This window comes from Anastrepha obliqua, chromosome 4 (genome assembly GCF_027943255.1).
Source record: "Anastrepha obliqua isolate idAnaObli1 chromosome 4, idAnaObli1_1.0, whole genome shotgun sequence".
Lineage (NCBI taxonomy): Eukaryota > Metazoa > Arthropoda > Insecta > Diptera > Tephritidae > Anastrepha > Anastrepha obliqua.
Window position 1 is genome coordinate 63,279,493 of NC_072895.1, and position 24,293 is coordinate 63,303,785.

Consider the following 24,293-nt stretch of genomic DNA (forward strand, 5'->3'; position numbering starts at 1 on the left):
GCGTTTTTCTCAGAACCATGTTTTCAAAGTCGGTTGTCAAATGTTCTCGAAAACTACTCAGCCGATCTTGATGAAATTGTACACAGGTGTTCGAGATACAATTTACTCGTGCTTGGACGAAGGATTTTTTTCAATTACAACTAGTTAAAAAAAAAAAAATGTCAAGCAAATTAGACCGAAATTTTCATTTTTTTGGAAAAATGTCTGCCAAAATTCCAATTTTTACTTTTTTTCTTTCCTTCGTTCAAGCACGAGTTTATGGTCTTAACTAAAACACTTATTTTTTCATTTTAGATGATCCTGTGAGGAGTTATGCTGACAACGCGGGCGCACCTTTTTTCGAGGGGTCGCCGGAAATGACGTCGCAATGGAGGAGTTTTAATTTTTTTTTTGTGTGAAAATTGCAGAAATTATTCTATCTATATAGACAGAAAAACATTTTAATTAAATAAATAATTTTTTACATAGAAAAAAAATATTGAAAATAGGCCTTTTTTTACCCGACGAAACCCATGTAACCCCTTAAGGTAGGAGATATTACCACTAACTTCGACTTGCTTCAAATTTTTCATTTGTGTTTTTTTTTCTCGCTATTAAACAGAAAATCATGACATACTTGACAAACTTCGTTCTCGAATCAATGGAGCTTGGTGAAAGAGTGCCGTATTGAACATGTAAAACATGGATATAAAAACAGTGACTCAAAGCTACATGATTTCTCCGATCCTTATGACAGTTTTCACACTTTACTACGGACATTTGTAATCTAATCTTTTTAGGATAAACACTTAAATATTTACTATTTATGGGAAACCAGAAAAGCAGATCGAGTATTAATTATTTAGTATGCAAACTTGTTTTTAAACTGCACTTGTTTTTAAACTGCACTAACGTTCCAGGTCTCCAAGTATTCGATGTAGTGGTAACGGAGGAAGAAGGCGGCTTACTTTCTAATGGCAAGATCAAGCGAAGAAGAATTTGGATTCAATGGCTTACTGATGGGTCTACCTTTCGCCATTCAGCAGGAGAATAAGGAAACGACTGGCGAATTTTGTTCTTGTGTGTTTAGAACTGGTAGATGTCGCTCATAGGAACAACGTTCAGGTAAATGGCGTTTGGGAATGAATTGAAGCAATAATTACTGAAGTGTTGCTACGCCTTGCGGCTACGCTACCGGATTGACTCAAGTTTTTATTCCACCGAAGACTATAACTTTAGCAACATTCACTAAAAATATAAAGCGGCGTATTTTGTTTCGGCAGCCCTCGTTCAATGGGTTGGTACGTGACCACAATTCGGTAAAGCGCAAGCTCTAATCTCAGTGCATGAAACTGCAAAATGATAGACATTTCTTTTTTAATAGGGATCACGCCTCGGCAGGCAATGGCAAATTTCCGAGTGTATTTCTGCTATGAAAAAGCTCCTCATAAAAAATATCTGCCGTTCGTAGTCGACTTAAAACTGTAGGTCATTCCATTGATGGAACAACAACGAGACGCACGCCACAAATAGGAGGAGGTGCTCTGTCAAATACCCAAAGAGCCAATTACATATATATTGCCAACATTAGCCACATATTTCCAAGCCTAGCTTCAAAGAAGTAGCAAAACAAACACACATTTAGTACTAGCCGCCACTTTCAAAACTAGACTGAGTAACTACAGACAATTACCATACATTTTAGTTTACAAATAATGACAAACTTTCGTTAAAAAAAAAAAATAATACTAAAATAATTGAAATACTTCGCAAAAACTATATAAATTAGTAATTAAAAAGCTACTGTGCCACTCGCACCTAGTACACACACACATACATGAATATCTTCAACTCCCTTCTTTGTTATGCATTTAAATGTGTGTGCGTTTCCTGCCAACCCCACGCGCATAGCAACGGCGTCTAAAAGTATGCGCGTTACAATATTTCCACTGCAATTTAGTTATCCTAGATTTGTGTTCTCAGTTTGCATTTTTGTTTTTTCTTCTCAACAGCCGCGCTGACTAGATTCAATTTACGTACACCTACATACAAATAATCTCATGGATTGTTGTTTGCACTTTTCGCATTTTTTTCTTATTTCTTCATATGCTACATTAATACAAATATTTTTTTTTTAGATTTTCAAGATTTTTTAAATTCCTTTTTTTGTTTTTTTTTTGGTTCTAGCTTTTTCTGCCGGCTTTCAAGCGTGAGTTCCAGCCATTGTGTTTAACATCAATTTGTGCGCATACAATTCGTTTGAATGTTTATTTGCTTGCTTTTCACTGACTTCACCAACCTCATCTACACTCTTTAAGTCCCCCAAATCGCTTTGTGCTTTTGTTTTCGTTTTGCTCTACCTTTTGTGTCGTATTACGGTTTTCCTCTAGCCGCTTGATTACTACTATTTTTCGTTAAATAGTTTTACATACTTTTTTAAGGAATTATGTATTGCTTATTTTCTGTAATTTTTTCTTTACATATTTCAATCTATGTACTCCCTCTGAACTGAAAAATGTGGTAAAAAATTAGAGGCGTATGCATGCTTCTTCTCGCTCATCTAATCCAACGCTTCTTGAGCGGTGATCTACGTGGTGCAGTTACACATATGCACACATACATATATACATACCCATGTATATTACTATTTGCATGCTAGATAGAAATCCGTACGAGAACATTGTGAATACACAAGTACTTAGGTAAGTAAATAAGTAAGGAGGTATGTGAATACATAAGTACGCAATTAAGTAAGTAAGTATTTTCGCTTGACACTTAGACGCTAGTAGGAAACTAAATATTGTAGCAAACTTTTCTTCTTAGTTGTGTATGTTGTTGTTATAGAATCTTAAGTCATACCCTTAGACATTAGTGCTTAATGCTTAATGCTTTTACGCTTAGTCCTTAGTCTTGTCTAGTGCTAAAGCTTAAGTGCTACTTAAATTTAGTTGTTGCATTTCGCAAGCCTTCTGCGAACACACTTTATTGTTTGTTTGTTTGTTTGTTGTTGGTTTGCTGATTTCCATTGTTTGTTTCCTGCTTTCGATTTGTAGTTGTCGCTTCATTTTCCACTCACTTTCTCCAGCTTCACATTTACCCTCACCTTTTATTCCTGATGCCAGCGTGCGTGCTGCTTTTAACTGCTTTTAACTTTTTGTGCAAAGATTTTTAGGTTTTTTTGGTGTCTGGCATACAATTTTCTCATTTACTTTGACCTACTCAACAAACGCTTTCTCTCATCATTGTGCACTCTCTTAAGTGGGACTGTCTGTTGTGGAAGCCGCTGCTGATAAACTGCCGTCTTGCAACTGTGCCAGCGCTTTGAATTTTTGCGAGTTGAGGAATCTGGCATGGAAAAGAGAAATTTTGATTGAGTTACATTTCATTCATATTTTACTTGTTATCGTTTGGAGTAAAAAACTGCACATGAGAAGCTACCGAAATTCTAAAGGATTTTTCTAAATTCTAAAGGAAAACTGGAAAGCAAGCCAAAGAGAGTGAAACACACCTTTTTCACCCAACTTTTGTAAAATGTCTTTTTAATCCAACTACTATTATAAAGGTATTTCAAAAGTGACACCTATATGTCAGTAGTGAATAATTCCTAAAGGGTACCTATTTTAATTTTTATGTAGACACTTGTAGAGTAGTGAGATGTGCGATTTTACGCGTTAAAATTATTCCACGAATTGTTTACTTTCTTTATTATAAAAATTGTCGAACTTTGATAAAAACATATCGGAAAACTCTATTTCCTTTTTGTGGAAATAATAATCCGAATGAGTCAACAAGCCGATAGGTTGGTGAAAAACTTTCAAGAAACTGGTGCTGTTGAGCATATAAAAAGTACTAGCAGACCAAAAACTGCACGTTTTATTGAGAATATTTCCGCTGTAATACAAAGTATTGCTGAATAACTTTCAACATCAATATCTCAACCTCCTCAACAATTAAGCATTCATGAAGGTGAATCGTGCATTGAAGATTTTTCAGCAATGCCGTAGAGCCTTTGGCAAAACCTGGGGTCTGAAACCTGCTGTAGTCCTATGGATATACACAGCACTTATCAGACCAATCATCACTTACGCTTCTGTGGTCTGGTGGCGACGGAGCATGGTTAAGTCCACAATCCGGGAACTACACAGGCTGCAAAGAAGTGTATGTTTATGCATCACGGGTGCCATGAGTACAACCTCTGGTGATGCCCTAAATGCTATGCTTGATTTGCTCCCCCTGGATCTTACGATACAATAGGAAGCAATAAAAGCAATATGTAGGCTCCACAAATATGGTTTCTGGCACGAAGACGGAACTTCAGGGCACGGATACATCTTTAAGTTGCTATCTGAGCAGTATCCACTGATTTTGGCACCTAAAGACGACCTGATACCCATAGTTTCATTTGGAAGGAGATTTGATGCCAGATTTCCAATGCATGGCAATGGAACAATCCAGAATGCATTCAGGGAGGCTTGACGGATATTTTCTTTACCGATGGGTCCAAGAATGAAATAGGGTCTGGAGCCGGATGGTACTTAAACGATAGTAATAAGTATCACAATGCTATGGGGGGAATGGCAACTGTTTTCAAAACAGAAGTTTTTGCCATCCTAAAAGTAGCCGAATGGATAATCGAGAGGAGATGGAGCGGGAAACAGATTGGAGTCTTCAGTGACAGTCAGGCTGCATTGAAGGCCCTGGAGAACGCGAAGCAAACCTCAAAGATTGTTCAAGAATGTAAGAAGAAGCTTAATTCTGTCGCAAGACAAAATAAGCTTGTACTTATATGGGTTCCGGGACACTCCGGTGTTCAAGGAAACGAAATTGCCGACGAATTGGCCAACCGTGGATCAGCGCAACCCCCACAGGGGATAGAGCCAATAATCGGAATCAGTCCCACAGGAATCAAGAATTGGATCAGCGATTATGTAGGCAATCTACATAAAGAGCGATATCCGGTCTGGAATGCTGCAGAACTGCACAGTGTTTTGTGACAAGTCCGAACAGAAAACTGTCAAACTTTCTACTAAAACTTAGAAGGAAAGATATTCGGTTGATGGTCGGCATCATTACAGGACACAACCCATGGGGTCAGCATATGACCACCATTGGAATCATCGAGAACCCGGTATGCCTGTCATGCTTGGAGGAGGCGGATAGCACTGAGCACTTTCTCTGTGAGTGTCCTGCCTTTGCTAGAGCAAGGCTACGAGTATTGGGTTCCGATGTCATGAGAATGAGTAATATTCGTTCTCTAAAACTGGAGGATATTTACAGATTTGCCAAAGAATCTGGAAAATTCTCACAGGACTAACTATCTCTATCTCTGTCTCTATTCTTTCCTATCTCTTTCTCTGATATTTTTCTCCCTCCCTCTTTGACTATCTACCCCCTTTCCAGAGCTTTAAATACAATGGGCTCTTTAGCCTGAATGTTTTACGAGCCACCAAATCTCCTGGTGCTCGACCTTTTCAAATTCAAATTCAAATTCAAGCATTCATGAGATGACTGTTCGGCAGAGTTTACCGGTAGACGTGCTTATGATGGGCGTTTAAATGATGTCACTTTTAACAAATACTTGTTAAGAGCAGTATTTTGAATGTTAATAGCGAAACCTAAAAGAATCTAAATTTTACATGTTTTATTTTAAAACAACATCTCAGTGCGGCTTTTGAAAGGCAATTATTTATTTAATGAGAAACGAGCCACCGGTAAGCAAAACTCATTTGTGGCACCTATATCCGTTACGCGGTTTTGTACTTTAAACGACAATGTAACTCATAATTCACTCACCTTGGATATGAGTCTCGGTGCATGAGCGTATAGATTTGTATTTGCGCCTCGTCGAAGGTATTCGGTGTCGGCTCGACCATATTACGATTGACTATCTCACGCACGCGCGAATCTAACGACACTTCGCGTGGCGACAATATCGAAATGTAATCCTCGTAAATGAGGCGCGCCTTCTCTTCGATTGCTTCGGGACTGCTCTCCTTTTTCAGCTCTTCGCAGGCGAGCCAAAACAGAATATTCTCTTCGCTGAATTCGCTGCGTAGGAAGTCACGAAACACTTTACGACCAGCTGAAAAAGTAAACACATTAATGTAAACATTGCTTAGGTGTACAAAATAAGTCACAAAAAAAATATAATTTAAAATTCTAACTTAGAAATTAATAGACTTCCAATTTACATGAACATATAAGTTACCGAAGGTGCCAGGAATTTTTAGAGGCACAGTGGAACTTCTCTTGGGATATAAAATAGTTAGACCTAAGGAAGTCATAAAAGCTTCCAGTGTATTCCAAAGCTTTTTGCATTTGGAAAGGCAGCATACCTAACTTGTGATACTTATATAGATAGTCAGGCAGCCTTTAAAGCAATTACACCGTTTTACAAATTATTTTAGAATTTATAAATGTTTGAGTTGATTAAACTCGTATCTGAGTAAAATAGTTTTGTGGTTACATCATTCAAACAAAAATGTGTGCGTATTTTTGTTTTAAGTATTTTATGTGCATACAAATAATATACATATAAAGTAATAACCAAATAAAAACAAAATATTAAATAAATTATAATAGATATTTTACTGAAAAAACTGAGCAACTGTTGACTGAAAACAAGCACAATGTGTGCATTAAGAAAACAAAACATTTTATGCGGCAGTTGCCTTTACTAACGAACGTTACTCATCTCACGTATTTTTCTGCACCCAACAATGAGACACACAGAGAATGCCACTAATAGAAAAAAGGATCATAAATAAAGTGTATTCAGTTCCAGGTAAGTGCAGCAAATTATTTAATTCACTGTTTGGTGGGGAATGAGTGGTAAAGAAATTAATTGCGGTTACATTCCCGTGGCAGCTGAACACGCAAATCGAGTTTGATAAAAGAAGGCGGAAAAGTATGAGGCAGGTAATATGCTATGGTAATGCAACTGTTGAAAGAAAGTGGCATTGCGTGTCCATGCTGTGTTTTACTGCTTAATTTTGGCATACTAGTGAAGCGCTACTGGTGCGCGCCATAAAGGAAAAGTAAATATATCTAAATAAATAAAAACTATGCATGTATGTACATATGTGTGTATGTAGTAAGCATGCATAAATGCAAGAAGTATACAACTCACTCAACCGCGGTTGCTCGCTGACTAAATATGTGATATATGGATACGTACATACATACTCGTATATATAATATGAAAGCATGCCGCTACTCACGCAATTTCTGGCGTTTTATTTATGTATTTCAAGACCCATGCCACCGAAGAAGCAACTTTGTCATATTCTTGGGAATAATTGTAAAAGCCAGTTGACAACCAAGGTAAACACAAATGTCAACGAAACTTCTCCAAATGTCACCAAATTTGATTTACACACGGCTAGGCAAGTAGGCGGGTAATCATCGAGCAAATAAACTAGCAACCAACTAACCAACCAACACCACAAATAATTTACTATTGAGGCAAACCATTTATCGGAAATTTGTTGTTACTATTGAATTAATGCCTTAAACCCGTTGACAGCTTCAAGAGAAATTATAGGTCTCATATAATCCTAGCATAGAGTTTGCCAAAGGCAATAAAGGCAGGTGATTGTTTGGGTATTGGCCCATCGTGAGACGGGTTACTTGTACTCTTCTCATTCTTCTAATTTTTCCCACTCGTTTACATATTTCTGGTTTTATCTATTATTGCTCGCATATTATTATTGTGACTATTTGCATTTCCAATCAATGTCGAGCCTTTCGCAGCCATGTACATGCATGTAGCAATAAATATAAAAATGACATTTCGAGATTGTTGGGAACATTGAACAGTGACCTTATTGACTTTTAAGGTCACGGATGGTTATGGTTTTTGGTTAGATATCTAATAGTTTACCAATAATTACACGTGACGTGTTTGAGTATTATTCTAGTTTTAGTGATATTTTGTTGGTGGATACATAGATAAGAGTATGAATTGTGCTACTTTTGACTGTTACTTATACGCCATGGCTGTTTGATCGAAGATTAACTCAACCTGCTGGTGAAGTATCTGCGTGCATAGATCACCAACGATGTTAAAGGCAAGTTCAGCCAAAAAATTAGCTGCAGCAATAACAAAATAAGTCAGAATACATTCGGTTTTTGAATTTCGCTTTTTTTAAATGCATCGTGAAATATTTAAAAACTGTGATGCATATAAAAGGATGGAGCCTCGAAGTACCGAAAGAAGTTACAACCCTAGAGTTGTAAATATTTGGATAGAATCAATGTTGCCGATAGGTTGGTATTTAGATCGAATCTCCAAGGCCAATTGATAACACAACTCTGGGATTTAAAAACAAAAACATTATTTTTTACAGCACTACCTTGACTGCATATTGATATTAATACCCTAAACTGTACTTTGTACAAGATTTATAAAAAATCGACAGAATTTTAAACTTTTTACTCCGAATTAAACAAAAATTGGTACGCAGTTTTACAGCCCATTAAATTTTACTATAACAAAGTACAAGTTTCATGTGGCGTAAGATGCGCATTGATTTCTCTTTTCAATTTCGCCGAAATGTTGCGCATTTTTTGCATACCTATAACCAATACATGCAATTTTTTTTGGCTAATAAAAATTTTTTTGAGTTTTTATAAAGTATGTGCCAAGTTTGAAACTTCGCATAATATGGTATCTGTTATCGAATGAACTATTTATATAACAAAAAATTAATTGAGGTACAAACAATACAAAAAATTAAAAGCCAACACTTCTCAATAGGCTGTGCTTTTATAATTTTGCAACGGAGTATAGTTCAGGGTATTAAAATCAATATCCCGTTAAAATAGCTCTGCTTAATAATCTGTTTTTCTGCATTGACTCGAAGATGCGCGTAAGTACTGATTACAAGTTTTTCTAGAATCTAAGTTTTTCACACTGGACTTAGCCTGGGCATGGATGTACATAGCCTTTTATTATTTAATGCCAGTTTTATTTAAAGGTAGTAATTTTATATTTTTTTATAGTGTACCAGTTCTAACAAATTTTAGTTTATAAAGACCACCTATATACTTTCAAAAGTAATACTACATTTATAGATTCCAAATTTATTGTTCCAAGTAGTAAACTTTACGAAAATGTCCTAGGCTCGTAGACGAGTTTTAGAAGAATAGCGTTTTCTAAGATTCTTTCACAACTTAGCATTTCAATGATATAAAAACACTTCGATATGTACTAAATGAATTTTCTAAAAATTTATAAATCCATTTCTTTATTGCGATTTGCTTTCTAAACATTAAGCAATATTTTTACTTAAAGCTATTTAATTCATTCAAGAGTGCAACCATTTACTAATTTTGTGATAAATAATAATTTATATATATAATTTATATACCCCTATTTGGGTGATTGGCCGAGCTCCTCCTCCTATTTGTGGTGTGCTTCTTGATGTTGTTCCACAAATAGAGGGACCAACAGTTTTAAGCCGACTTAACCGGCAGGTATTTTTTAATATTGGGTATGGGAATAAGTGTCCGCCCTCGTGTCGATGCTGATACTATTTGTATGTCGTTATAGCAATATACTGGTGATTTGAAGGTGTACAAGGTGTGTTCAAAAAGTATCGCGAATTTTGTGTTTTTTCAAAAATGATTTATTTATTCATTAATATATATTTTGTCCCCTTCAAAGTAATTCCTATGAGATATTATGCGCTTGTGCCAAAGTTTTTTGCAATCTTCGAAGCACTTCAAAAAATATTTTTTTTTTATCTTGTTCAGCTCCTCCTTCGATGTCGTCTTTATCTCATCAATCGTAGTGTAGCGTCGTCCTTTCATAACCTCTTCAGCTTCGGGAACAAGAAAAAAGTCGCGCACCAGCAACGATGTGTGAGCAGGGGCGTTATCGTGAGGCACGAGCCAATTTTTGTTCTTCCACAAATTCGGGCATTTCTAGCGGATTGCTTTGCGCAAATTGCACATAACTTGCAGGTAATATTCCTTATTGACCCTCATCCTGTGGAAAGAACTCATGATGCACAACGCCCCTGTAATCGAAGAAAACGGTAAGTAAAACTTTTACATCCGACCGAACTTGGCGCGCTTTTTTCGGTCAGCTTCCATTTAGATAAGTGAGCTTTAGTTTTCACGTCATAACTATAAACCCACGATTCGTCACCAGTTATGACCCTCTGGAGCAAATTTGGGTCGTCGCGGACAGAGTCCAACATCTTATTAGCAATGTTCATGCGATGCTACTTTTGGTTGAAATTGAGCAGTTTTGGTACGAATTTTGCGGCGACCCCTTTCATACCCAAATCATTGAAAAAAATCAAATGGCACGAGCCAATCGATATGTCTGGGTCCTCAGAAACTTCTCTAACGGTGATTCGACGGTTGGCCAATACCATTTTCTTCACTTCATCAATTGTTTCGTCTGTTGTTGAAGTGCTCGGGCGTCCGGCACGCCTTTCGTCGTTCATATCTCGGCCTTCTGAGAACATTTTGTGCCACCGATAAACGCTGCTTTGGTCCAAAGTAGCTTCTCCTTATGACACAGTCAACATTTGGAATGAATCCGCGCGTTTTTCACACAAAATTTGATGCAGGGTTTTTGACCCATCTTTTTGGATAGGTAAAAATCGACGACGAACCGAAACACGTGCAAACAAAGCAGCTGTCAACAATGAACTGAACATTGAAAATGACTCGTCAGCATGAATGAGAGACATGAGTACCAACATACTGCCACAAAAAAATCGAAATACGAATATACGTAACCTGCGAAAATTCAAAATTCGCGATACTTTTTGAACACACATCGTATATGTGAGGTCCCGATCGCACTAGTTGACATTCGTTTGAAAAAAGAAAAGTGCAGCTGAACCGTGTCGTACATTGATCAATATTTACGGTAATCCCGCTCCACCAAATACAACTTGTAAAGAGTGGTTTCGACGCTTCCAAAGTGGCAATGGCAATTTCGACGTGAGTGGTAAAAATCGCGATGGGGCACCAAAAAAATTCAAAGATTCTCAACTCCAACAATTATAGTTGGATGTTGACAAATCAACCGTCGGTAAACATTTGCACGCGATGGGAATAGACCAGAAAGCAGGTGACTGGGTGCCACAACAATTGAAGGAGAGGATATCGAGAGACGTTTGGTGACTTGTGAGATGCGTCTTTAACGGCAGAAAAGAAAAAGTTTTCTGTATCGCTTCGTCACTGGCGATGAAAAATGGATGTATTATAATAACCCTAAAGCTCGAAAAAGTAGGAGCCTGCCAGGTGAACCAGGTCCATCGACAGCGAAAAAAAGGTTATGTTGTGCATCTAGTGCGATGAGAAGGGTGTCATCTATTGTGAACTCCTTAAACCATTACTGGCGATCGTTACCGCCTGCAGCTAATGCGTTTGAATCGAGCTCTCTTCGGATAACCATCAATTTCGATCAATGCAGTTAGCCCTTATTGGAAAGCGATTCACTTCTTACGAGAGCATCACAAATGGGCGCAATGAATGAATGGATCAAGTCAAATTAACTCGAATTTTTCTTCACATACTTCACATAATATCAGGTATTATTGAATTGTTTAACTAATTCGTAATTTTGGCTAAGAAAGGACAGAAACTTATTTCCATACCTAATAATTTAGACTAATTAATTATCAAATGAGGTATTTTGTAGACTTTCTCTTGAGTCTGATGAAGGTTATGGGATTGCAATGATTTCTATTACAAGAGGCTTGTGTGCGATTAGAGTCGTGTGTTATGGCATATTTTCTTATTTCTTCAATTATTGTGGGTACTTTGAGATCACGATATATCAATTGAAATGCTTACTACGAAAATGTTTTAAAAGGTTACCTAAAACTTTGAAAACCAAGACTTTCGGTTATAGAGTGTCACATTTCCAGAAGGCTCTCACAGCCGTGAAAGCTTGGAAAAGAAATACAGGCATGGGCAATAAAATATATGTCTGACATTTTTATCAGTTTTGGCTATTTTACTTTTGTTTATGTAGGGCCTATTGATTTTTTAATAACAGTTTGACTCATTACACAAATAAATCCCGTATGACTCAATGTAAAAATTATGAAAATTAAGAAAACTTGCCAAATTTTCACAAAAATTTCGAACTTTTAAATTAGAATTTTAAGAATATTTTTCCCATACAATAATAATTTTTCCATTTTCTTCCAAATAAAACCAATTGTTGAACGTACTTTGTGTGGCAAAAGAATTTTTAAGACTTGACTATATTTTGTACCTACTTAGAACTTGGGGTTTATTATACTAAAATTAAAATGGCTGTTAAATTGCATGCCAAAAATTATTCTAAAGATTCTGATTAAAAAGTTTGAAATTTTGGTGGATTTTTACCGAGTTTTTATAATTTTTGTAAAAATTTCGGAAAATGATTTGTATGATTTTTTTGTGTAAAGAGTTACACTTGCATAAAAAAAATTTGTTTTCTACATAAAAACATTAAAATAATCCAAACTGGTAAAAATGTCGCGCAACTTCTTTTTTGCCCGTGAGTGTACATATGGGTTGTTTTACCTTTTATTCTGATTGCATGGTCGCTATAGAGTATTTTGGACTAATTTCAACAATAAAAAATTCAGAGCGTTGATGTGGTCAAGCAGACTTTGCTTTCACTTTGGAAGAAACTTTCGAGGGTTCACACTCGTGAAACATGCGAGATAACTTTGCCAATGAAGAGTCCTATATTTAGTTAAAATCTTAAACTTTAGAATAAATTTCATTTAATTTCAAACAAATACCGCACTATTCTGAAAATTTTACTAATCAAAACTTCTAGGACTATTTTTCATAGACTTCTACCTTGGATTTCTTGAGTAATCTAAAGTTAACGATAGAAATAACCATGAATACCGGCTCTAACTTTTCGCACAAACACAAATAGATTCCATCAAGAAAGTGGAAGAAATTTATCATTTCAAAAACCCGTTCAAAGGGTTTGTACAAATTAAAAAATAAAAAAATAACAAGGCGGTAAATAAAAAGTTGTATCTACTTGTAGACGTTTTGTACCTTTAGAGAGAACAAAATCGTCCAAAAAGACAGATTTGTGAAAAAAAGACGCATTAACGTTACACCACAATAAAGCAAAGTCTCACAAAGCTATCACTACGATACTTTTTTTACTGACTAAATTTCGATAGTTCACTTCAATATTTTATCAACTATCTACTTACTCGCATTTTTCATTAACAAATCGAAGTTTTTGCCCCAGCTTCTTATCTCATCCAGACTAGGCCTGTAAAGTAAATAAAATTAAACGTACATAAATTATTGGTCGCACGAAGAAAAGATGAATTATGTTTTTATTTGCAATATACTCACTGTTCACCATCCAGCAGCAGATCCACGCTCGCTGGATCGCGTCTTGTTGGTGCATTGTCTTCCGCGTTTTTTATTGCCAAACTGGAAGATAGAAATAGAAATTGCACAAAATTAAACCAACGCATTTTCTTATAAAATATTTTCCTTATAAACACCACAATTATTTACAAAGTAATCTATTAGGTGTAGTACATACACCCGCATATTCAAGTATAGTACGTACTGTACTTATACAATTACTTCTACGTACAAAGTCAACAATTTCTCCTGCATAAAAGTGTTCATGCCGTGTGCGACCAGCTGTTTAACTATTTAGCATAAAACTAAATCACAGATATCGTGCGCGGTGACTGACTGTTGTGTAAATTCATTGTGAACTTAATTAGAATTGGGTGAAGAAGAGCAGCCGAAAGGGCCAGCAGAGCATGTATGCATTTATGAGTTTATGTATAGATGTAATTACCCCACTGTTTGGGAGAGAGCTACCAAATCCACGATAAGCGCACACGTACCCATTCATTTCCAGAATACACGCGAATACCCCACAAGCAAAAGAAAATAATAAATGTTTTTTTTTTTTTTTTTAATTTATGTACATATGTATGTATGAATGTACTATATATACATATATAAGAAAGTAAATTGCATGTGGAAGTGTATTTCCACGTATTTCTGATTTATTTATTTAAATTTTTTATTTTGCTTTGGTTGGCGTGCGAATGAAACAAATGTGGCATAATTTTAAATTTCATCCCGTGCACGTCGTAGTCATATAGAAATACTCAAAGAAACCTTGTTACAGAAGGATCTTATGTTGAATTCAATTATATTATTTTTTCAAGCCATATTTCTATCACATATTAACGGTTACTACAATATTTTGTAAATCAATTTTTACTTTTTTGAAAAATTAATTAGCGAGCGTAAGTGAGCTGGCTATTCTTCACTATCAGACTTTCTCAAGGTAGTAAGTGTTCATGTGACAATACAAACTCCAGCATTAAAGGAGTCATAATTAATATATATCTAGAATATACAGGGCGGTCCATATAATGTTTTCTTTTTAAGAAATGTTGTTTTCACACTCTCTGAGATGTCCCTCCCGCTGGAAATCTGGACAGAGGTCAATATCACATATCCGCGGAAATACTTTACGCCTGAATACGGTTGGAGAATGTTTCAAACTTATTTTCTAACTGAATTTTGTGTAGCCCAAACATTGAAAATATGTCAAAATGATCTTTTCTGACGAAGCGCATTTTCTTCTCAGTGGCCCGGAGTCGCTAGTTGACGCCTCTAGACTATTTTTTTGTAGAGTGCCATGCAGGACCGATATTATGCGAACAATCTATTAACGACTCAGGCCCTTAACGGTAATATCGAGCAAGCCAGTCATGAGATACAGACAGGAACAGTCACCAAGATCTTGGAAAACTGGATTAAAAGGATGCACAACAACGAATCCATGCGAGGCAACCACGTAAATGAAACAATGCTCTATAAATAATGGGAGTTCTTCCGAATAACCCAAAAATATACGGAAAGAAATTGATTTTTGTTCCTTTCTCTGAATTAAAAAAAAAAAAACATCCTTTATGTAATTTTTTGTTTAATATTAATATTTTACTTAATATTTGGCCTCCTCTATTCGCCACTTCAATGCTTGCTATCTCTCTGCTCGACTCACTTAACGAAAAATTTGCATGTGCATAGTGAGTATGGCTATACTTTATAAACATAAATGGTGTAACTATTTCCAATGCTGCCAACTCTCTTTCAAGAGAGTTTCATTAGCCCGCGCTCATACAGGGAGAATTTAGTTGCTTCACCTTGCGAATTCTCTTCGAGAGTTGTGCTCACTCTTCTGGCAAATGTTAGTTTTTGGTCTACAGTCAAAAAGAACTTTGAGAAGAACAAGAATACAAAAGATTTAGACAAAGCACAACCATCACAAATAACGAATTGAAGCAACAAATATTACTATGTATGAACACGGTCTTACTAATACTCATTAAATGCTTCCAGACAAATATAGTTTTTAGCAGCTCTCGTCGCTCGCTATCGCTTGAAAAAATCATAAAAGTGAAAATATTAAAATCCAAATATTGCAAAGGGAAGCCAGGCTATTTACAAAAAATAAACTAGTATTAGTTCCAGATGAAGACGGATTCTCATTACCCCATGCCCTGTTAGGAACTCTTAGAAGCACATCTTTGTACAATTCGCCATCGAAAAACTTCGGCCAGAGGTTGAGCAGCTTACGTTTATCTTGCTTAAAGGCGTCAAAAATATACAGAAAATCTGTCATGGGGTGCTTCCCAATAGCCGTAGCCAATAGCCAGTTCACCGATTCATTATATGCCTATCGGTAAAATATTTAGTAATTTCACTTCGTTTAAGGCCACGGTAAGCCAGTTGTTATCAGTTATTATTTTTTTTTTTTTTGTTCTAATCTTGGTATTTATATACAATATATATTTGGTGCTTACACACTTTCTTTGGTATTTGATCGAAATAAACATGGCCTAAGAAAATAATTCTATCACCTTCAAACCTGGATAACAAAATGGTCGAAATAAGAACATGAACAAGAGCGGGAATCAAAGGGTCTAAATTCAAAAAATCGATTCCAATGGGCTTTAACTAACAATCTTCCAGGCAGAAATACATGCCATGGAGATATGTGGGTGAGAATGTCTCCGTAGAAAAATGAGAGGAACTCAAATTTACATACTTTCAGGCAGTATGGCAGGCGGCTTTGCAACCTCTTGTATCAATTATAACCACCTTAAGAATGGTTTATGACTGACTGAACCTTTTCAACATATTAGGGAACATCAACGCAGTATTATTAGGTTGCATTCCAGCACACGAAACAGCAGATCATCTAGCTAAAAAAGAGGCAAACGTGCCTCTAATTGTCCCTCAGCCTTTCTGTGTACTTACAAAGGACCACATTGACGAGTTTTTCACGGAGTGAGAAGTGAAACAATTTATTGAACACTGGCGAAACTGTATCGATCAGTGACAAGCAAAACACTTCCTAACGCAGGTCAGAAAAATTTCTGATGAGCTACTTTCTCTCAGCAGAGTAGTCTTAAGACTTTTAACTGGTTACTTTACAGGCCACTGTAGCCTGAGATATCAGCCTGAGATATCACTTAAATAAAATTTGTCTCTTTGACCCCATCACCTGTCGTTTCTGCGAAATAGGCACTGAAAATTCGGAACTCATTATTTGTAAATGTTCTGGTCCAAGCAAAAAACCACCTTGGCTTACACCTAGTGTAAGCTGTACTTTTGTAAAAAATAAAGAGAGTAAAAGAAAATAAAAAATAACTAAACAACAACTTTGCAATATGCCGCGCTGGTTTTATTACGAACGAAAAAGTTTTTGTTTATATGAACTAGCTTCTATTGTTTTATTTTGAAATCGTTTGAGTTTTGTTGGTGCCGTAAGGCACACATTTTTCAAGTTTTTCATTCATTTTTTAAATTATATTAATATTTTTATAAATACTCAAACTAAGAAATCTTAATCATTGCACTAGTTTATAGTAAAACAAAATCCCAAGAACCAGACTATCCAACTCCTATGTAAACCTGATCAATGAGTCTGAAAGTCTACATAATTTCATATAGTTTTCAAGGTACCATCAAGTAACGATTTTAAATTAAAGAAAAGGAAGTAGGTCTTAAAAAATTTCAATATCTGGAGAACTCGCTAGCCGATCAGAACATATCATTTTGCTATCATTAGTTTTTTTAAGCAAAATGAAACGTTTTTTTTTTTGTTTTTTGTTTTTTGATAATATTAAAATCTTCGATTTAGATCGTAAAAGATTTGTGTATGAGAAAACGATTTTCGAAAAATCGAACATATCTAGAAAAAAATTAAAGTACAGATAGCACAAACTCAAATTAATACAGTGGAACCTCCCGTAATGAACACCAATATTAGACGGGCATCTCTCTTGGGAGGACACTTTTTCCTATATGCAGTTTCAAGTATAAATTTCGAAACAAATTACTCTTTGTTAAGTGGGCACTCTCTTGATCGGATGCGGACTGTTATTTTTCCTAAAATTTGCACAAAAACCTCAATTGCACGGAAGCGAACCTTTTTCCAAAAGACATTAAGATTTCTTCTCATAACAAATCAAACAAAAACCTCTGATGAGCGGCCGTGATCTCCTCATAGGCGGACAAAATATAAACTTTACTTACATACATACTTTCTAAATGGAAAAAAGTGGGCTTTCCGGATAAAGTGTGATGCTTTTCATGCACACATTTAGTTTGCTTTGCGGAGTGATTTAATAATATTTAATACATCTATCTAGTGAGTCATTGGTATTTTTCTTTTTTTTTTTGTTTTTTCTCCCAGCTGTATTATATAAAATGAGACCTTTTTTACCGTTCATCATTTACTCGTGGTATTTCAAGCGAAAACCATGTCAGTAGATAAAGTGCATTTACGGCATTGCAATTTGTATGAATTGCAAAAAGTAAGCAAAGCATCGGTTGCATGTAAAAATGTATGTGCGGCATTAACAAACTTCGTTCCAAGAATCTAAGCCTCCAAGAAAGTGTTAATGATGTTTTGCGATCCATGTTGGAAAATAATCCACATTCAACAAGTCGAGAAATTGCAGAAGGGTTTGGCATTCATCATACAACTGTTGGAGATCATATTAAATCTTAGACACAATGTAGAGCCGTTTTTGGACAAGCTGATTACGAGAAATGAAAAGTGGATTCTTTACGAGGGCATTAAGAGAAAAAAAACCAGAAACATCATCAGCAACAGCCATGCGGTGGGAGCAGAATTCCAATTGTTTATTGTTAAAATGAAACTTGTAGTTGGAACTCACTTTTCGCATAATACCGACGATTTAGTTAGACTAACTTATTTAATTTTTTATTATATAATATTTTAATACTAAATTCATTTTTTCCCCCACTTTTTCATGTAAAAATAAATTTTATTATACCTTTTTTTATTTTATATTGTAGCATTTCAAGTCTATTTTTAGATGCTTATCTTTCATTACACGTTTTTCTGTACGTATTTCTGTTTATATTATTTATATTGTTTATTTTAATTCTTTTTTGTTTTCTATTTTGTTTTGCTTTTCAGCATTTATCTACTTAGTCGATTACATCCTTTAGATATTGCATTATTTTTGTTTTTCTAGATAAGCTGTTATCTATTATTCAATCGATTTGTATCGCTTACTGAAAAGTGTATAGTTTGTAATTTGAGCCAAAATCGATAAGCAGAAACAATCAGACAAATTCAGTAGCGAAGAATTCGATATATTTTCTTATTTTGTGTATTTTACTTGCAATAAATTCATATTGAAGGCGTGTTTTGACAGTTTTGGTTAATTCACAATTTATTTTCGCAAAAATATAAGTATTTTCATTATTTGACATCCTGTCACCTGCGGCTCATACATACCTTTGCTTCAATTTCCTTAGCAAACGACGCCAGCGTTCACTCATAACGTCTGCCACAGGTACCACCAACACTACCAACACGTTTCCACCCAAATATTCATGCACTTCGATTTTTACGTAACAAAATTAAAAAAACATTTCGTTTCGTTTCATTTCATTGCATTTGTTTTCTTGTTTTTCTTTTTTTTGTTCAAGTCCATCAATCATTTGCCACATTAGCACTCCCGCCTGCAGTCAAGTGTATGCACAAAACTATTACTAAGCAATCTTTTGTTGTTGGCAATCATTAAGCCTCCACTCAGCAATCACTCGCCAGGCACAAGAAATCATTTTTCAAACCTTGACCACCACTCACACACGCACCAAAATGAAAAATCTATTATTAATTCTACGAAATGTTACTTATACGCCCTGTCGTCCTCACATTATTACAATCCAACACCACCCCACATAGCCAACCCATAGCTAGGTCAGCCCCTTGCATAGAGTGCATGAGCATTTTAGTATTTTAGTGTTTTGTTGGTTTAACTGCATACTAAGTAGCCCACTTGGCCGCAACAGTCCGCAATGGGTCTCTTAGTAGTGGCGTTAAATGGTGTGCCGCATCCGAATTGGCTCGCACCAAAGTGTGTTCTCATGTCAACAACAACAGCAAACTATCACCACAAAATACTCATCGTGTGCGACGATTGCTACGATGACTATACAAAAATGCCCGCTAAGCCAAGCGTCTCTGACAAAAGCTAACAATAAGCGACAACTCGACATTGCCTAGGACTCGCTTACTGAGTGCGGATGAGGCTCACTCACGAGTGCTTGACTGCCAACAACAGTTGTATTTTTTATATGACCATACATAAGTGTTTCAGTGTCATTATGCTTCTCAACAGCGCTCATGTTGTTTTCATTATTGTTGTTGTTGCCGTTTCATTTCTTGTAGTTGCTATTGTTGCAAGTTGGCACGTGCAAAGGACAATATTGACATAGTACTTGAGAGGGATCTAAATTTATTTGCATATGTAAATATTTATGAACGTTTGACAACAAGCATCTGGACATTTATACTTTCAGATGTGTATATGTATTTGTGTATTCAAATATATGCATTCATTTGAAGCTAGGCAATTTAATTAGATATATGTAAATATGTACACGTAGTGTTCGCATGTGCACTTTTACTTGTTGCAAATGGTGATTGTGCAAAATCAGCGGTGTGCATGAAAACTATGTAATTTTAAAGTAACTTTTATTGAGGAATATACACCAGGATGAGCAAGTTTTTCTGTCCAATTTGCAGTGGGAGCAAGACTTTTTGAGACCACATGCACGCAACCGGACAGTGAGCACTGCTAATCTCAAATTAAGATACGATGTTGGGCATAACTAGCGGTCATTCGATACCGCCTTGACACCGGTACTTTTAATAGCTTGAGTATTGCAACAAAGTATCGAGTACTGAATAAGTATCAAGAAAAAATATAGTGCATATTAAAGTATCGAGCAAACAATTTTCATTACAAATATTCGACTTTTTTGACGTGATAACGTCTTATAATTCGATTTAACAGGCTGCACGCACGAAAAAATGTGTCGTTACCTTGCTCATATGTAGTTACCTTGCTCATTAGTGTTACCTTGCTCTTTAGTGTTACCTTGCTCATTAGTGTTACCTTGCTCATATTAGTGTTACCTTGCTCATATGTAGTTACCTTGCTCATTGCATTGAATGAACTGCAAGCGAAAGCGCGGAAGGAACGACAAAGCAAACAAAGCAAACGAACGGCAACGTTCGACATCTTGCTCTCCCCTACTTAAGTGAGCGTATATATGTATGTATATGCGCATATGTACATATATAAATTCACGTATTTGTATTGGCATATGCCTTCTTATTGATTATTATTAATTTGATTTACTTGAAGAATTTAAAATAAAACCAAGTTTGTTAATAATACCTGTTGTTTTAATGTTATTATTATTATTTTTTTATTATATCTGAAGGAAAAAATGTATGGTAATATTTACCATATCTATACTAATATTATAAAGAGGAAAACTTTGTTTGTTTGGTTGTAATGAATAGGCTCAAAAACTACTGGACCGATTTTAAAAATTCTTTCACCATTCGAAAGCTACATCACGAGTAACATGGATTATATTTTATTTTGAAAATAGGGCTCGAGATATAGGTCAAAACGTGGACCCGGGTAACCTTCGGATGTGTATGTACAATATGGGTATCAAATGAAAGCTGTTGATAAGTGCTTTAATACGGGGTAATTTTCATACCTATTGATGACTAGGGTCTGGAAATATATGCCAAAACGTGGACCCGCCGTGTCTTTGCACCGAATTAAACCAAACTTACACACATTGTTAAGTAGGTATTGAAGATGATTTCCGTATAGTTTGAATACCTATTGGTAGATAGGGTCTCGAGATATAGGTCAAAACGTTGACCCGGGTAACCTTCGGATGTGTATGTACAATATGGGTATCAAATGGAAGCTGTTGGTGAATGCTTTAGTTCAGAGTATTTCCATCCGCTCCGTGACTAGGGTCTCGAGATAGAGACCAAAACGTGGACCCTAGAATGTGTTTGTACAATATGGATATCAAATGAAAGCTGTTGATAAGTGCTTTAATACGGGGTAATTTTCATACCTATTGATGACTAGGGTCTCGAAATATATGCCAAAACGTGGACCCGCCGTGTCTTTGAACCGAATTAAACCAAACTTACGCACATTGTTAAGTAGGTATTGAAGATGATTTCCGTATAGTTTGAATACCTATTGGTAGATAGGGTCTCGAGATATAGGTCAAAACGTTGACCCGGGTAACCTTCGGATGTGTATGTACAATATGGGTATCAAATGGAAGCTGTTGGTGAATGCTTTAGTACAGAGTATTTTTCATGCCGCTCCGTGACTGGGGTCTCGAGATAGAGACCAAAACGTGGACCCTAGAATGTGTTTGTACAATATGGATATCAAATGAAAGCTGTTGATAAGTGCTTTAATACGGGGTAATTTTCATACCTATTGATGACTAGGGTCTCGAAATATATGCCAAAACGTGGACCCGCCGTGTCTTTGAACCGAATTAAACCAAACTTACGCACATTGTTAAGTGGGTATTGAAGATGATTTCCGTATAGTTTGAATACCTATTGGTAGATAGGGTCTCGAGATATAGGTCAAAACGTTGACCCGGGTAACCTTCGGATGTGTATGTACAATATGGGTATCAAATGGAAGCTGTTGGTGAATGCTTTAGTTCAGAGTATTTCCATCCGCTCCGTGACTAGGGTCTCGAGATAGAGACCAAAACGTGGACCCTAGAATGTGTTTGTACAATATGGATATCAAATGAAAGCTGTTGATAAGTGCTTTAATACGGGGTAATTTTCATACCTATTGATGACTAGGGTCTCGAAATATATGCCAAAACGTGGACCCGCCGTGTCTTTGAACCGAATTAAACCAAACTTACGCACATTGTTAAGTAGGTATTGAAGATGATTTCCGTATAGTTTGAATACCTATTGGTAGATAGGGTCTCGAGATATAGGTCAAAACGTTGACCCGGGTAACCTTCGGATGTGTATGTACAATATGGGTATCAAATGGAAGCTGTTGGTGAATGCTTTAGTACAGAGTATTTTTCATGCCGCTCCGTGACTGGGGTCTCGAGATAGAGACCAAAACGTGGACCCTAGAATGTGTTTGTACAATATGGATATCAAATGAAAGCTGTTGATAAGTGCTTTAATACGGGGTAATTTTCATACCTATTGATGACTAGGGTCTCGAAATATATGCCAAAACGTGGACCCGCCGTGTCTTTGAACCGAATTAAACCAAACTTACGCACATTGTTAAGTGGGTATTGAAGATGATTTCCGTATAGTTTGAATACCTATTGGTAGATAGGGTCTCGAGATATAGGTCAAAACGTTGACCCGGGTAACCTTCGGATGTGTATGTACAATATGGGTATCAAATGGAAGCTGTTGGTGAATGCTTTAGTACAGAGTATTTTTCATGCCGCTCCGTGACTGGGGTCTCGAGATATAGGTCAAAACGTGGACCCGGGTAACCTTTGGTTGTGTATGTACAATATGGGTATCAAATGAAAGCTGTTGATAAGTGCTTTAATACGGGGTAATTTGTTATGTTATGTTATGTTATGTTATGTTACGTTATGTTATGTTATGTTATGTTATGTTATGTTATGTTATGTTATGTTATGTTATGTTATGTTATGTTATGTTATGTTATGTTATGTTATGTTATGTTATGTTATGTTATGTTATGTTATGTTATGTTATGTTATGTTATGTTATGTTATGTTATGTTATGTTATGTTATGTTATGTTATGTTATGTTATGTTATGTTATGTTATGTTATGTTATGTTATGTTATGTTATGTTATGTTATGTTATGTTATGTTATGTTATGTTATGTTATGTTATGTTATGTTATGTTATGTTATGTTATGTTATGTTATGTTATGTTATGTTATGTTATGTTATGTTATGTTATGTTATGTTATGTTATGTTATGTTATGTTATGTTGTGTTGTGTTGTGTTGTGTTGTGTTGTGTTGTGTTGTGTTGTGTTGTGTTGTGTTGTGTTGTGTTGTGTTGTGTTGTGTTGTGTTGTGTTGTGTTATGTCATGTTATGTTATGTTATGTTATGTTATGTTATGTTATGTTAATGTTAACTCATTCTCTATATCCATACAAAATATATATCAAACAAATAAAATTAAAATTTTCTTTTGAAAAATGCAACCATTCAATCAGTATTTTCTTATGACGTTATCACGTTAAACTATCGTCAGTAAACCGACTTTGCAGACAACCTCTTTTTACATTTCTTTATTCAACGGAAATTAAATTTTTTAAGTTTTGTTTGAATTTTAAAAACCGAAATGCACAAAAAATAGCATTTTTTTTCTAATATATTAAGCAAAAAATCGCCCTTCCTGGGTTCCAAAAAAGGAGTTTCTCTAAATATTTACTTGGTAGGCGGTTTCTTTCCTGTTTAGTTATATTTCCTGGTTTCGTGCAAAGCGTTTCGCAAGGAACACAATACTTCACCCAGCACTTTTGGAGTCAACCTTTTCAAAGTTTTCCCAAGCAGAAAATATTTCACGTAAAAGTTACAAGAAAAGTAAACACAAAAAAATTACCCCAAATTGGAATTTACATGGCTTACTTTGATATGGCGGTAGAATTTATGATGAATGGTAGTTAAAGCGTTGCCATAAAGCAAAAATTTCAAAAAAGTATCAATACAAAAGTCGACGAAAAACATCGGAAAAATCACTAGCTACGGAAGAAAAAGGATCGAGTATTTATTTACAGGTGCAAATCGAAGAATCAATAGGTGTAACCAGCTTAGAACAGATCACCGTGACCTTCAATTGGCGTTTAGACATTTTATTGAGTGATAGACCAAGCTCCTATCATCTATACATCGTGATGTTTTCCACA

At 35.7% G+C, this 24,293-nt stretch overlaps 1 protein-coding gene across 1 annotated transcript in view; it reads right to left on the minus strand.

Moving 5' to 3' along the window:
* Positions 1–2,161: 2,161 nt before the first annotated feature.
* LOC129245077 (regulator of G-protein signaling 17) overlaps positions 2,162–24,293 on the minus strand; it is a 46,220-nt gene continuing 24,088 nt past the window's right edge. Inside the window, exons 3-6 of the mRNA XM_054883046.1 lie at positions 13,327–13,407; positions 13,179–13,240; positions 5,773–6,061; positions 2,162–3,324 (exon numbers count right to left, since the gene is read on the minus strand). Coding sequence (XP_054739021.1) covers positions 3,234–3,324; positions 5,773–6,061; positions 13,179–13,240; positions 13,327–13,407 — 523 coding nt within the window. The 3' untranslated portion in view covers positions 2,162–3,233. The remainder of the gene's footprint in view (positions 3,325–5,772; positions 6,062–13,178; positions 13,241–13,326; positions 13,408–24,293) is intronic.